The sequence below is a fragment of the Danio rerio genome, chromosome 1 (genome assembly GCF_049306965.1).
Source record: "Danio rerio strain Tuebingen ecotype United States chromosome 1, GRCz12tu, whole genome shotgun sequence".
Classification (NCBI taxonomy): domain Eukaryota; kingdom Metazoa; phylum Chordata; class Actinopteri; order Cypriniformes; family Danionidae; genus Danio; species Danio rerio.
This window is the reverse complement of record NC_133176.1, coordinates 58,090,315-58,106,226: the sequence shown is the minus strand read 5'-3', so window position 1 is coordinate 58,106,226 and position 15,912 is coordinate 58,090,315. Positions and strand designations below refer to the sequence as shown.

The following is a 15,912-nucleotide window of genomic DNA, read 5'->3' as shown; positions in this document are numbered from 1 at the left end:
TTCGGTTTGGTATCCTTTTGGCCCATTTCCACTGAGTAGTACGATACGGTACAGTTTGGTTTGGTACGCTTTTGGCCCATTTCCACTGAGTAGTACGATACGGTACAGTTTGGTTTGGTACGCTTTTGGCCCATTTCCACTGAGTAGTACGATACGGTACAGTTTGGTTTGGTACGCTTTTGGCTGTTTACACTGAGTGCTATGGTACGGGTCAGTTTGGTACACTTTTGGCCCGTTTCCACTGAGTGGTATCGTACGGTACGGGTCAGTTTGGTACGCTTTTTTACCGTTTCCACTGAGAGGTGTTCAGTAGGGTTCGGTCTGGAATGCTTTTGCCCATTTCCACTGAGTGGTGTGGTACGGTACGATTCGGTTTGGAATGCCATTGGTCCATTTCCATTAAGTGGTATGGTACAGTCGGTACGCTTTTGGCCCATTTCCACTAAGTCATACAGTAGGGTTTGGTTGTAACGTACCACTCAGCGGAAATGGGCCAAAACCGTACAAAACCATAACGTACCATATCAATTAGTGTAAATGGGCCAAAAGCGTACCAAACCAAACAGTCTTAGAATGATCCTCTCTCAATACTGTTGGTATCTTTATGTTTTTAATATAAAGCTTATTACAAAAAAAGTCTTGATTGTAAATGATGTATTGATTAGAATGTTGTCATAAATATAGCCAATGATATGGCACTGAAACATAAATAAATAAATATTTTGCTCCGCGGGTTTGTACTCATTGCTCATAAAACCTTAATATGATGGTGAGCCCGGGGAGAAAGTGTCCATTAACCCAGTGAAACAGACGAGTGCTGCTCAAATCTATTTTCAATCCTGTTTGAGTCCAACATTTCCTGGAATCAGTCAATCATTAACCTAGATGAAGCAGCATTAAGCCAATTAAAAGACCGCTGGAAAGAGGAAGTGTAAGCTGTAGAAGTGGCAGATCCTGAGTAAACAATCAATCTTTTCCTGCCCAATATAAAAATATATGCTTTTTTTTAAGTTAACATGTATTTTGCAATGTCATGCTTATTTTTTCATTGATGGTTCATGTTTTATAACCATAACTTGTCATATAAATGTGGTTTTATTATTGTAAAAGTGTAGTATGATCTTTTGTCTGATGGTGTGGTATGTGATGTTTTTGGATTTATGCCATTTGTGTACCCACAGTTTTACTACAAATATGGGTAAAATTTGGTTAGTTTGGTGAAAAGAGTTTATTTTACTGTTTATCACAATTTAACCATAATGAATTTGTATCAGGGTTAATTGTTGTAAGGGATCTCTGTCTTTATGAATATTTAGACGTCCTATAAACCCATAAAATGTCCACCAGCTTGCAGTTTTGGAAGCTAGCAACACTCGTTTAATTAAATCGTTTTCATACCCACAGCTCCTTCCAAATCTCTTTGAATATCTCCCCTCTGTTGAAGACAAAAGGAGATATTTTGCAGAATGTTCATAACTGGCATATTATTTCTTTTCACTAATAGAACTCAATGGCAATGTTTCCAACATTCTTCAAAATGTCTTTTTAGTGCTGAAGAGAGAAATTCATTAATGTTTTGAATAATTTGAAGTTGGATGTATTATGTAGTTTTCCTACTCCTCCCATGCAAACACTTCCCTTTGCGTTCCCTTTTTTGGTTATTTCTGGGTACGGGAGTGTTTTCTGTTGGATATTTTTGATAACCAATATAACCTTTGCAATATGTTCCCTGCAGGTTATGTTCAATGATGATGGTTATTTTATAACTTAGAAAAAATCTTCCCATAACATTCCTTGCAGGTTATTTTAAAGTTATTCTTATAACCAAGATCTATCCATTCCAAGGTTCCTTGCTGGTGTTAATTGGATTTTTTAATAACATGGACAGAACTGTCTCAGAATGTTCCCTGTTGGTTTCATTTTTATACATAACCTACAGCAGAGATGCCCAAACTAGAGCCCACAGGCCAAAGTTGGCCCATGATAAGCTTTGATTTGGCCCGCCATCCCATGAGAAGAGAGGGAGAATGATGGTGAGACAGAGATTGTCATTTCAAATGTAATGCAATCTTTTATTAGTTTGTTTTATTGTTAAGCAACAGAAATTTTACTGAAATAAAAAGTTTTAATTTACATGCTGTAATTTAGTTTAAAATGTAAATACTGTGAGCCTGCGGATAGAGGATAATGCAGGAACTTTAATGGGCAAATCTAGTCAAAGGCAAATTCTGCTTGACTAGTGTATTCAGCACTGGTCTCCGTTGTTATAAATGTGATTGCTTATGCTTTATTGCATTAAGTTATCATTTAAAAGTCATACTGCATTAGTTAATATGAGTCAAAGCAATGTTTTCTATTTATTTTAAAATAGTATGAAATAAAATAGTTTGGTATATTGATCTTCAGCCCACAGCTCCCAATGATATTTAGTTTTTGGCCTTATATGAAAAAGTTTGGGCACCCCTGACGTAGACAGAACCTTCCCAGAATGCTCCCTGTAGGTTATTTTCAGGTTCTGGAGAGAACCTTTTCAGAACCATCCCTGCAGGTTATTAGATTTTATATTTCAACTCCATTTATAACTAACACACAAACACAGACAAGTTGTGTTTATATATGTATTATATATTATGTTGTTATTTTATGATTTATTTTCTGTTTCTGAGCTTTGAATCTGCAATCATTTTAAGAATAATGGATTATTTTTTTGAAGAAGAAAAAACAAATAGCAACAATAATGTAATTTAGATATAATCGTGTAAATAGAGTTCATCTGAATAACGTTGAAAATGTGTAACGTGAAACTCCCGCGTCCAAAAAACTCATGGAAACCGTATCCAGGCGACGGAAAACAAACTAACCGTTCGTCATCTCCTCGACCGTTATAAGTAAAACGCTTCATATACAGGCGCTCAAATACTTTTACTCCAAATTATGATGTCTTCACAGATTCTAGTGTCTCGGCCTCATTATGACACACGGGTCGTGGCGCAGAGTGGCTCACAGCCACCGGTGGAAAACCCGGAGATCGCCGTTAAACATAATGTATACGCTGGAACATCCACCGGTTTGACCACCGCGGGTTACCGGAGCGCCAAATACACCCCCGACGAGTGGTTCGACAATAACTCCGCTCTGTTAAACCGGGCAGCCGCCGACCGAAACCAGGCGGAAAACATCTGCCACGAGTCCCGAGCGCTGAAAGCGGAGACCGACGCGGCTACTTTACGCACGCAGACCGAGGGCACCACACACCTGGGCGCGCGGCTGCAGGATATCCACCTCTGGAGGTCCGAGCTGGAGCGACTCATTGAGCGGCTCAGCGCAGAAACCGACCTGCAGATCAGCTCCAGGCGGCGGCTGGAGAAAGCGCTGGACGCCACGGAGATTCCCTTCGCCATCGCCACCGATAACCTGACCTGCCGGGAGAGACGCTTCGGTCCCGACCTGGTGAAGGACGCGGTGGAGGAGGAACTTCTGAAGGTACACAGACTACTAATTAAAAAATAACACATAATAACCATATTTAAATCAGCATTTAGCTCTATTAACGATTGAAATGTGTTCATTTATTTGAGTTTATTCGTTAAAGGTATAGTTCATCCAAAACTGAAAATTCTTTCTTCTGTAGGTTGAAATTTCTTTGTGCATTAATTTTCATTTATTCGTTTAAGTAAAGTGAAAATTTTGTCCTTCTTTACTCTCTTGTTATAAATCTGTTTGAGTTTCTTCTATTCTACACAAAGATAGAATAGATATTTCTGTAATCATTGACTTTAATAGTATTTGTTTTTCCTACTATGGATGTCAATGGTTACTTCTGAAGGTAACATACACAGACAATTTACATGGAGTATTACAAAAAAATAATAAATGACCACATTTAAAATCAGCATTCAGCTCCATTAACGATTGAAATGTGTTCATTTATTTGAGTTTATTCGTTAAAAGGATAATTCATCCAAAACTGAAAATTCTTCTGTAAGATATTTTGAAAATGCTGAAAACCTGTAACCATTCACTTTCATATTAGTTGTTTTTACTTCTATGGAAGTCAATGGTTACAAGAATTCAACTTTCTTCAAAATATCTTATTTTGTGTGCAGGGGAATAAAGAAACTCATAAAGGTTTGAGAACTATTTAAGAGAGAGTAAATAATGAGTAAATGTTTTAAGTGTATATTATTGTATCTATAATGTTAAACGAAGCTAACACTGCTAACGAATTCTACTACTTGAAAACTAATTAATTAACTAATTAATCTTCCTCCAGTTTAGTCCCTTTAATTATCAGAGGCCGCCTCAACGGAATGAACCACTAACTATTCCAGCATATGTTTTACACAGCGGATGCCCTTCCAGCTGCAACCCAGCACTGGGAAACACCCATACACTTGTATTCTCACACATACACGGCCAATTTAGCTTATTCAGTTCTCCTATAGCGCATGTGTTTTGACTGTGGGGAAAACCGGAGCACCTGGAGGCCGACATGGGGAGAACATGCAAACTCCACACAGAAATGCCAACTGACCCAGCCAGGGCTCGAACTAGAAACCTTCTTGCTGTGAGGTCGACAGTACTAACCTCTGAGCCACCATGTGGCCAACTATAGAATCACCACAGCTTATTAATTAGTTTACTATAGTATGGTTTGAAATCACTAGTATTTTAACTAAAATATATATATATTTAATGGCATCTATGTTTGCATGGAAAAAGTTAACATTACTGGAATCTTGCAATTGGACAAAAAGGCTCTTTATAGAAGTAAATTGTGTGTTTGAAGAACTATTTACCGAAAAGCTTATTTTAAAATTAATAAATGTTTTTTTGCTATGGCATCGCTGCCTAAAAATCTTATAGAAAATCTCTTTTTAAGAGTGTAAATGTGAAAGACTTCTTCATTAATGAGTAAAGAATTACAGTAATAGTTGTAACGAGTAACCTATGAATCACTTGTCAAACCATTTTTGATTGATGTGCAACAGGAGGTGGAGCTGATCAGAAGCATCCAGACCCTGCTGAAAAAAACTCTGGACCAAACCATCAACCAGATAAGGCTAGTCATCCACATTACACATTTGTTTTTAAGTCTCTACAGATTCCATAATCTTCAGGTCTCATAATTCAAGGGATAGTTCACCCAAAAATACTTGATCAAGTGGTTTTAAGTGAAGTTTATTTATAAACAAATTTCGAGAGGATCACATGCTTATGATTGTTCACAGCTGTTCCAACTTTAGCTAATGACTGATTATCCTATCAGACGATCCTTAACTCACTATAAATAACCAGACTTTTCTCATCTCAATATCTTCGTCTTGAAGAAACCCCCCCCCACCCAACCCTACTTTCCCTCCTTTAAAACGGGCGTAACGGTGGCCAGCGATTAGCGCTGTTGCCTCACAGCAAGAATGCCCCTGCTTTAATTCCTTTCCAAACCAGACGGCATTTCTGTGCTGAGTTCTCCCCGTGGGTTTTCCCCGGGTCCTCCGGTTTCCTCCCACAGTTCAAAAACAAGCACTCTAAACAATTAATCCTAATACTTTAGCTAAACTCTGAGTACACCTTTCAGCATCCATATCTGACACTTAGCTACAACAAGCAAGAGGGGGAGTCATCGCGATCTACCTGAGCTCAAACTCTCCTCTCGCCTTGCAACGGGAGGGAGCCCAGGGCTCGAGGATCTTATGAGCTCAGGGCTCTCTCCCGGGACAGCACGCCAAACTAGCTTTATTATCAATCATCAGCTAAGTGTGAACTCTTGAAACCTTTATAAACTTCTTTATTCTGTGGAACACAAAGGAAGATATTTTGAAGAATGTTAGAAACCAGAAGTCACTAACTTTTATAGTTGGAACAAAAATACTATGGAGGTACATAGCTGCTGCTTTTCAACGTTCTTCAACATATCTTCCTTTGTGTTTAAACAAGGTAAGGATAGAGGTGGATATCAAGTAAACGAGCTATCCCTTTATTATGTCTTGTATCTCATGAAACACTAATTATAGCAGAGTGTTTCTACAGGGGGTTTGTCAAGCCCACTCACCAGTGTGAGGCACACTCAGAAATGTGCAATATCTTTATAGATATATGGAATGATTGTAAGAAAGTGTCAGGAAAAGTGACAGAGATTAAAGAGTGTGTCTTCTACAGGTGGTTTGTCACATATAGTAGATGAATGGCATTTTGTCAGGATAAAAGTCTGAGTAAAGTCACACAGCTGTGTCTGTGTCCACCAGGCTGAACCGGGAGGTGAAACACACTCTTGAGTTGGACTGGTCTGATAAACAGCAGGCGTACAGTCTGGATGACCACTGTGGACGCTTCAGCAACAGGAGCACCGACACACAGCGGCATCCCAGTTCAGCAGTGCTTCAAGATCAGTGCGTACCAAACCTCACTTCAACAAGACACTAGCTATACTTTCATTCAGGAGCGCAACTGCACATTTACTGATGGGTATGCGGCTTCAACTTTTGCGCGCCCCCCTTCAATCCAACTATATTTTAAAACGGGCAAGTGATAAAATGTGGAAAATATTTCCATCAATAAATTAAAGATATTTTTTCATAAAGATATCAATATGCTTCAAAAAATACAGTTTCGCAGTTCTGAACACAACTGAAATAGTATGAAGTAGTAAAAGGTATAATTACATTAAGCATGTTAAGTCGCAAAGAAATGCATCTCATACCACCCCAAATTTCTTCCCAGTTTAATTTTCCCTCACTAAATGATTATAACACCTTGACTAGCCTTGCTTTTGGACTTTTTGTACTACATTTGTCAAAACAAAATCATAGACATGGGAGTCCTAAAGGGCAAAAGAACATTGTGATTACTTTTGCATACTGTGAGAAATGTAAGGTCTGTCTTTGCCAGAACAATTGACTGAAAGTGCTAAAAGTGAAATAAAAAAGACTGTCAAATGTTTAGTGTAAAAAAAAACAGAAACAAACTGTGTGAAATGTTCTATTTAATTGTTTTGTTAAAAGTTTTGAGCTAAGAAGTTACCAAAAGGCCTGATGAATCAATATGATACATAATAAATTCATAAAAACATGTATATGGTATGAAAAATGGGGGGGGGGGGGAGTGGTGGAATGATTTTTTAATTTAATAAAATACAATATTATACACATATAAAATGCTAAATAAACATTTTTAACAATATATATATATATATATATATATATATATATATATATATATATATATATATATATATATATATATATAATATATTATAAAAAAAAATATATATATAATTAATATTATTATTATATTATATATATTATATACGCATTAAAACAGCTTACAGGAGGAGGAGCGACAGCTCATGCTCCCCCTCGCTGGAGCTCAGCTCTCCTCAAATGGCTCTGCAGCGAGCACCACTTGCCTTTTTGCGCCACTGCTTTCATTTCATGCACACTTTTCACAATACAAAGTGTCTTCTCTTTACACTGTTAGAAATATCTGTTAAAGTCTGCTTGAATTTTATTTTTGCTGGCTTACATTGTTATTCTTCATGTGGATAATTAATTTGTGGAAGATAATCCACTTAAAAAATTGTTTGATTTGGTAATCTTCAATTAAAGCCTAACCATTTGCTTCTGCATTTGTAGTGTCGGTCCTGGGTTTTTAGGATTATAAACTCAGACATTCACAGCAACATTATTTTCATCCAATAGCAACTAAAGTCAGCCACTATCCTGTGTAATAAATAGTAAAAAATCTCTTACGTCCCTCTGAAAAAAGGAAACCAATTACCATCTGATTAGGGCCCCAGACTTATTTTTGCAGTACTGGGTCTTTGATGATGAACAGTTATCACAGCATGGAGCTCTCGGATGTGTTTCTCTGCAGGGTGTGTGATGAGGAGGTCTGGCGTAAGTTCACAGTGGATAACCTGCGGCTGGCGGAAAGAGAGGAGACGGCGAGTCAGGCCCTGAGGCGTCTGACTGAGCGGGTCCTGCAGGAGACCACGGAGGACCTGCGTGCGCAGTGTGACGCTGTGGATCGAGCCTTCACTCAGCGCTGCGTGGAGATGAGCCAGGCCAAAACACAGCTGGAGCTGCATCTGGCACAGGCAACACACACACACAAACACAGCAAAAGTCAATACATGTACACAAAATATCATATTCACACTGTGAAGAATGCTGGGTTCCACACAATTGTTTTGCGTTGGGACATGAAGGAATTAAGGTAGCTTATTCGTTTTACACATTTAAGTGGATTGAATATAAAACATTTAAGTTGTCCCCAAAAAAACTCAATAATTGTGTTGTTTCAGCTCATTTTATTAAGTTGCTTAAACAAACAAGCAAACACAATTTTTTTGAGTGCATAGCCTTTGTATTTTGTACAAACAATCATACTCGTGTGCAGTATTTTGTATTATCATGAATTAGTGCATGCCTGAGGTGGTGATGCATCTACAACATGAAGCTGATTGGGCAGTAAAACTTTGGCCTGCATTATTTTCTAATAATTCAATGAACTGGACTCAATTATTCCAATTATACTATAGTTACCACAGCTAAAACATCAGCTGATATGTTGTATTTAAGACATTTGTCAGGTTTTGTACTCAGACGGCTCCTGTGTTTAGGACTAGTATCTTACACATCTCGTCCAAAGCCATTTCTTCGCTCAAAACCTGCCAGAACTACTATAGCTGTGTGTTTATCTGAAAATAACTGCACTTTAGAATGCTCACCGGCTAATCAAGCATCCAACAGTGCTGTAGTATAATTATGTTTAAAGGTGTGCTACGCAAATTTTGCTAAACGATGCTGATATTTGAAAGCACTAAAGCAAACACACTTATAACCTAAAAGGACCTTACCTATTTTTTATATCTCTGCTGTCATAACTAGACATGCCCCTTAATGCTGATTGGTTGCGAGTGTAGTTTGGGGGTCCGTCTGACACAATGGTAAAAAACGTTTTTAATATTATGGAGCCAGATCAGTCTCAAAAATAAATGTAAAAAATAAAATTATACAAGCAGAGCACAATTCACGTTTACAAAATCCAATTAGCAAATTTATAAACACACAATTCGTGAGTTCACAAGTTAAAATCATAAATATTTTTGCCAAATGAACTGGATTTGCATATTTGTGAATCATGTTTTGAATTAAAAAATAGGATTGGTGTATTTTTGAATCGTGTTTCAAATTTACGAATTGGATTTGTATATTTTTGAAACGTGTTTTGGTTTTACGATTTGGATTTGTGTATTTTTGAATTGTGTTTTGGTTTTACGAATTGGATTTGTGTATTTTTGAAACGTGTTTTGGTTTTGCGAATTGGATTTGTGTATTTTTGAATCGGGTTTAAAATTTACGAATTGGATTTGCATATTTTTCAGTTGTTTTTTAAATTACGAATTGGATTTGTGTATTTGTGAATCGTGTTTTGGTTTTGCGAATTGGATTTGTGTATTTTTGAATCGGGTTTAAAATTTACGAATTGGATTTGCATATTTTTCAGTTGTTTTTTAAATTACGAATTGGATTTGTGTATTTGTGAATCGTGTTTTGAATTTACGAACTGGATCTGAGTGTTTTTAAACCGTGTTTTGAATTTACGAATTAGATTTGCATATTTTTTAATCGTGTTTTGAATTTACCAACTGGATTTGAGTATTTTTGAATCATGTTCTGATTTTACAAATTGGATTTGTGTATTTTTGAATCGGGTTTTAAATTTACGAACTGGATTTTTATAAATGTGAATTGTGTCGTATGAATTGTAGATGCATGAATTTTATTTTGTTAATGTATTATTTTTTTAGACTGATCTGGCTCCATACAATTTTGCTCTGTAACTTTATCTTGTGTGTGTGCTTTAGATTCTGGAGCAGATCGGGGCTCAGGAGAGGAATATCTCACAACTGCAGGAGGCGGTGCATGATAAAGAGGCTCCGCTCAGAGTGGCTCAATCTAGACTGCATTACCGGACCCTCAGACCCAACATGGAGCAGTGTCGAGACCAGCCGCAGCTCAGGTACAAACACAAACACATGCTATTTTTTGTGATATACGAGGACTCTAGATAGCCATTATGTATTTATACTGTAAAAAAATACATTTATATAGTCTTTACCCACCCCAACCTTCAAACGAAATGAAACGAAGAAAAAAAAACATATGATTTTAAAATGTAAGGTTTTAAATTATGAGGAAACAATATCCGTATAAACCAACTCAACATTGTCATACCCTTGTCAGTAACCAAATTTGTGTTCTCATAAACCACATAAACAAGCACACACACACATATGTAAACTCACCTGTTGTGTGTAGTCTGTTAGGTGAAGCGTCCAAGCTCAGCAATACCGTGTCGGCCCTGCAGCAGCAGCTTTATGAAGCACAAAAGTCTCTGTCTGACCTGGAGGAGAGCAGATTGAACCTGGAGAAAGACATCGCCTGCAAAACAAACTCCCTCCTCATTGACCGAGAGAAGTGCATGACGCACCGCACTAGATACCCCACCGTCACAGTGCTGTCTGGATACTGAAACACCTTTTTCAGTGGGCTGCAGTATGTGTGCATTTTGGCAGTGATTATATTGACCTTATTCTTATTTTTTGTGACTGTTTTAGAGCGTTCAATTCAGTCGCCTATGGGGGAAATTACTAGGAATAACAAAAAACAGTCAAAATGCTTGCTCTACAAACAAGTGTGTTCAAGACATAAAAACTAAAACACCCAACAGAGTTTGGACAGAACTTTGGATTTATAAAAGATTAATTATAGTAGTTTAAAGTCTTTTTCCATTTGTCACTTATTAATATTTCTAGATATATTATAAATAAAGAGTGGCCTGTTATTATGAGATGGCAGCCTATTTAAAAAAAAAAACTCTGTCTTCTGTTACTGGCTTTATTATTATTTCAGATATATGTCAGATCCAGAAGACAAAATCGATTTTTTTGCCAGTAAATTGGCTTTTTGTAAAACAATGATTTTATATTAATACATTTCATTTAATTAAAACATCAGAAATTAATACACTGAATGATTTTTCACTAAAGTCTGTCATAAAATCCAAATGACTTGAATATTACAGTGCAATTTATATGCAAAAATGACAGATTTTCAGTGAATGTTTTTCCCTAAAGGAGCTTTTTAGTAGGTCTGCAGTCTCGCACAATAACTACTATTGGCTTTATGTATGCACTGTAAATGTAACTGGACATTGTGTGCTGAGTTTTTGTGTTGTAATATCGGATTAAAAGTATTGTCTACATAGGCACATTGATAAATGAGTTATATTTAATGTGAAACATATTTATGAAATTAAAAAACATTGTACCACAACAGCAAATTTTTTATGATTAATTGTGCAGCTCTACTTCATGGGATAGTCTAGAGTCCATTAAATGCACACTTCAGAATCTCGCCGAAAGTAGTTGGTCATTTGGATACTTTTTGCACACTGGTTTTCTAATACAATGAATTCAGACATGCTACTTGGCTGGTATACTGTTTTCAACATGCGATTTCGAACGCAGCCTTAATTCACCAGGGCCAATTCTGTTAAAGTTGGTGGCTCTGTCGCCTCACAGCAAAAAAGTTGCTGGTTCGAGTCCCTGATGGGCCAATTGGTGTTTCTGTGTGGAGTTTGCATGTTCTCCTCGTGTTGGTGTGGGTTTCCTGGGTGCTCCGGTTTCCCCCATAGCCCAAAAAACATACTCTATAGGAGAATTAGGTAAACTAAATTGGCCGTAATGAATGAGAGTGTGTTTGAATGCATAGTGTATGGGTGTTTCCCAGTACTGGATTGCCGCTGGAAGGGCATCTGCTGCGTAAAACATATGCTGGAATAGTTGGTAACCCTAAAGCTCTTTCCACACTGGGGGCATGCGAAAGGCTTCTCTCCGGTGTGAATGCTCAAGTGAATTTTAAGATTGTGTCTCTCGGCGAAGCTCTTCCCACATTCAGAACATGTAAAATACTTCTCTACAGTGTGACCTTGTGAGTGTCTCTCGAGGCTTTGCTTGAATATGAACGTGAAAGTCTGTTCAGTATCGCCTGTGTAGCTTTGATGAGAAGTGACAGAATGTTTAGTCAGACCTAAAATACCAAAGATAAAAGACATAAAGACAAGAAAAAGCCAAAGTAACATACTGTATGTGCACCCTAATGAATAAACTGAAGGATGAGAGTCCAGCAATCACACTTTAATGAACACAAAAGTATTCATGAGAGAAAAATCACTTGATAAGCAACATGAACTGACAAAAAATGCGGGCTGTTTATCTACAGAGCAAAAAATTAAACAAGACACAGGCGAACCTTATAGATAAGTATTAAGTCAATAAGCAAGACTATTCACACAATCAATCAAACTCTGTTGCTTCATACAAATGCTAATGAGGATTTCAGTTTTAATATTAATGGAATATTTTGGTGTGTGTTATGTTGTAGGGGTCTATTTGTTTACAACTACAACTTCCATTTCACCATTCGCAAATGCAACCTTTATATATGATCTTGTAAACTGCCAAGCTATGCTAACATGCTAATCTCAGCCTAAAGAAAGTTGTTGGTACATTTTTAAAATAAGTTTAAACAATTCATATATAACAATGTTTTGATGACTTTTTTTTTAAAGAAATACGCTTTTGTGCTGAGATTTCTACAAACATTTAAATAATTATTATTATAATGACGTTTTTTCGTTAAATGTTATTTAATTAAAACTTTATTTTTAATGACGCTCCAGGATCCCAGTTTTAATATAAATTCTGTGGGCATCATTAAAACAATATATTTTAAGGCAGTTCTTATTCCAAGTTATTTAATGATAAGATTTTCATTAAATTTTATTGATCCTTTATGGTTTGTCACAAAACTAATTCTCCCGATTTTGTCCTTTTATCATTGTTTTTCCTTGTACATGAAATCATGCCATGGTAATTTTATCCTGCCAAATTTCCAACTATATTTGACATCTGGATTAATCATTCATCTCCCCTAGTCAAAAATAATTTGCTGCCTGTGGCGTTTCATTACGATAAAAAGAATGAAGACCGTACTTAACTTTATGATAAATGAGCATCTTACAGGGTCTTTTCCTCGTCTGTTCTTGTCCAGCTGACGGCTGGCAGGTTTTCGTCTCCACATCTGGTGTCTGTGTTGCCTAATTGTTTTCAATCTGCTCCATCTTCACCAGGAAAAGATCAGTGCAGCTTTGTTCAGCAGTCTCCATCAGACAGACTTCGTTCACAATATTGAAAACATATTGTAAATACAGAATTACTTAAAACAGTGATTATTTTGGCGTTCATTACACTGTTTAAATAAGCTTCAGTGTGTTAGTTAGGCGAGTTAGGCGAGAAGTGGCGAGGTCACGTGATTCAGCAACGAAGCGTCCTCATGTCATGCTAGTTCAGAATCTTTGTGAATTTGATGGTTTACCGCATAGCGGCCGTAGATTTGCTGAACAAGATTCTTATATTATTATATGGGTACATTTTTGAACATATGAATGAACCAGTGTGTGATTTGTAGATCAAAGTAAAGTACGTTAATTGACAGAAAACTGAACGAGGCTTAGCTAACGAACCAGAATGAATGACGAAATTCAATCTGTAACGGTCGACTCCCATTCTATGAAGGATTTAGAGGTAAGTACAGCTGCTGTTTCACCATTCAGACGTTAAATTTCACTTAAGTTCAGCAATGTTTTGTTTGATAAGGATGAAAAACTCCTCATATTAATTTTTTGATTAATTAGCTTATTAGCCTTCAGTTTCAGTCTGACCAAAATGTATATAGAAAGAAAACTTTCGGGAAATTACTTAGAAACAAAATCAGAGCAATTCCATGTTAATGTCAACCTTGCCAAAAATTTTTTTTTCACAAAATACAGAAACTGTTTCTATGTTTTGTTTTGTGTAAGCAAGTATTTTTCAGTATTTTAGACATACTCAAAAATGTTCCTGTCAGTGTTTCTAAACAATTTTATTTGATTTACCAAAGTCAGACAAGTGGCAATTTCACATTGGTCACATCCTTAACACAGAGGTGTCACATCCATAACGAACCTTATTCCTCCTAAATGCAAAAATATAAAATAAAATAAATCATGTTTTTTCTATAGAGAGCCAACTCTTATCATGTTGATTAGCATATTTTATTTTGGGGGGTGGGGGGGGGTCTCGGGGGTGCCGTTTAATTCACAGAATTTCTACAAAGCATTTTGTATACTGCAAACTCACATCCTTTTTTTGGTCACATCCATAATGCATGTTTATTTTCCTTTTTTAAAGTACAAAGCACATTTTTCTAATCTTATAACTCTGTGGTTAGTAATTTTGGAAAATATAAACAGATGGTTCAATATAAAGTTAATATAAACTTTGTGTAAATTTATGTTTTGATTTTTTTTACTGCAAATGTCGCATCCATAACGCTGAAATTGCTCATCAGTATACATATTTTTCTAGTTCAAGTAGTATTTCTGTTGAATATATGTTAAAGTTGGGCGATCCAGTGCCAAAAAATCCAGATTGCCTTCTGCCAGCTTCTCTTATCTTTCAAATAAGATCTTTCTTGAAAAATGTAAAAATTCAAATATACATTAAAATAATTCAGGGCGGTGCAGTAGGTAGTACTGTCGCCTCACAGCAAAAAGGTCGCTAGTTCGAGCCTCGGCGTTTCTGTGTGGAGTTTGCATGTTCTATCTGAGTTCGTGTGGGTTTCCTCCAGGTGCTCCGGTTTCCCCCACAGCCCAAAGACATGCGGTAGAGGTAAATTGTCTGTAGTGTGTGTGTGTGTGTGAATGAGTGTGTGTGGATGTTTCCCAGAGATGGGTTGGAAGGGCATCCACTGCTTAAAACACGCTGGATAAGTTGGCGGTTCATTCCCCTGTGGCGACCCCAGATTAATAAAGGGACTAAGCCGAAAAGAAAATGAATGAATGAATGAATAATTCAACATCAACAAGATTGATGTAGGCCATTAAGTGCTAAGAAATTAGCAAAGTTTATTGAATAACCTTGTATTGGTCAAAGCTCCTAAGTCATCAGAACAGAAACATGAAGATAGAGTAATGGGAATGTTCTGCTTCACAGTGTGTAATTCTGAAGTCTTCTTAGTGCAAGAATGTGAAGATGATAATATTATTTCAGTCATTACAATTCTGACAGTAATTATGCCATAAATCTATATATAAATTACATAGAAGTACCCAAAATATGTACAATATATATGTCTAAATATATAAACAGGCAACAATGACACTTTAACAGCTAAAAGTCTGGTCAGTGACCACTGAATCACTAATTGTGTTAAAATGTTTTATTTACAGCATGGATTGGCTGAAGATGTACATTTAAATAATAATGAAAAAACTGATTGTAAAGAAGCATCCTGGCCAAACTGTCCTATTTGCATACAATTAAAGGCAAAATTATTCACACTTCTCTGAAGTTTTAATTATATTTCCCAAGTGCTGTTTAACAAAGCAACGCCGTTTTTGAGATTATTTATGTAATATATATACATTTTTTGTTCCTGGAGAAACTCTTTATTTCTTTTAGTTTGACTAAAATAAAATCAGTTTTTAATTTATTATTATATCTAACGATTCTTCGATCTTTTGAATCCATCAGGTAACGTGTCACAGCGTCAGTACACTGCTCAGTCTTTCGCTTTCACGCTTGTACTTTAGCAAAAACCTCAGATACTGTTGGTTGATTCCTTTTGGTTGTGCACCTTTTTTACCAACCAAGTTTGTCAACGTCGTTATATTAACACAGATCACTCTGCCTATTCATGCCAGAGTCCTGCGGAAAAAGAGATTGACAGGTGGTAATTTGTGTGTAACCTATCTTTATTTATTTATGCTTTGGTTATGGGTAAAACAAAGACCATGCAGGTCAGA

General features: G+C 36.5%; 2 protein-coding genes across 6 annotated transcripts in view; both read left to right on the top strand.

Annotated features, from left to right (window-relative positions):
* The first annotated feature begins 2,868 nt into the window (after positions 1 to 2,868).
* tekt4 (tektin 4) lies at positions 2,869 to 11,341 on the top strand. The gene is made up of 6 exons (NM_001145690.1): positions 2,869 to 3,483; positions 4,992 to 5,062; positions 6,246 to 6,389; positions 7,873 to 8,095; positions 9,869 to 10,023; positions 10,323 to 11,341. The coding sequence occupies exons 1-6, from the start codon at positions 2,935 to 2,937 to the stop codon at positions 10,534 to 10,536; spliced, it is 1,356 nt and encodes a 451-aa protein (NP_001139162.1). The 5' UTR covers positions 2,869 to 2,934; the 3' UTR covers positions 10,537 to 11,341.
* A 445-nt stretch (positions 11,342 to 11,786) lies between these two features.
* wu:fj19g03 overlaps positions 11,787 to 15,912 on the top strand; it is a 72,390-nt gene continuing 68,264 nt past the window's right edge. For 2 of the 5 annotated variants that reach the window (XM_073906410.1, XM_073906408.1), the window contains exon 1: positions 13,207 to 13,651. The gene's annotated coding sequence lies outside the window, so the exon portion shown is untranslated. Of the gene's footprint in view, positions 13,652 to 15,912 lie in introns of all 5 variants that reach the window. The other 3 variants (XM_073906430.1, XM_073906414.1, XM_073906421.1) reach the window with 3 other exon arrangements.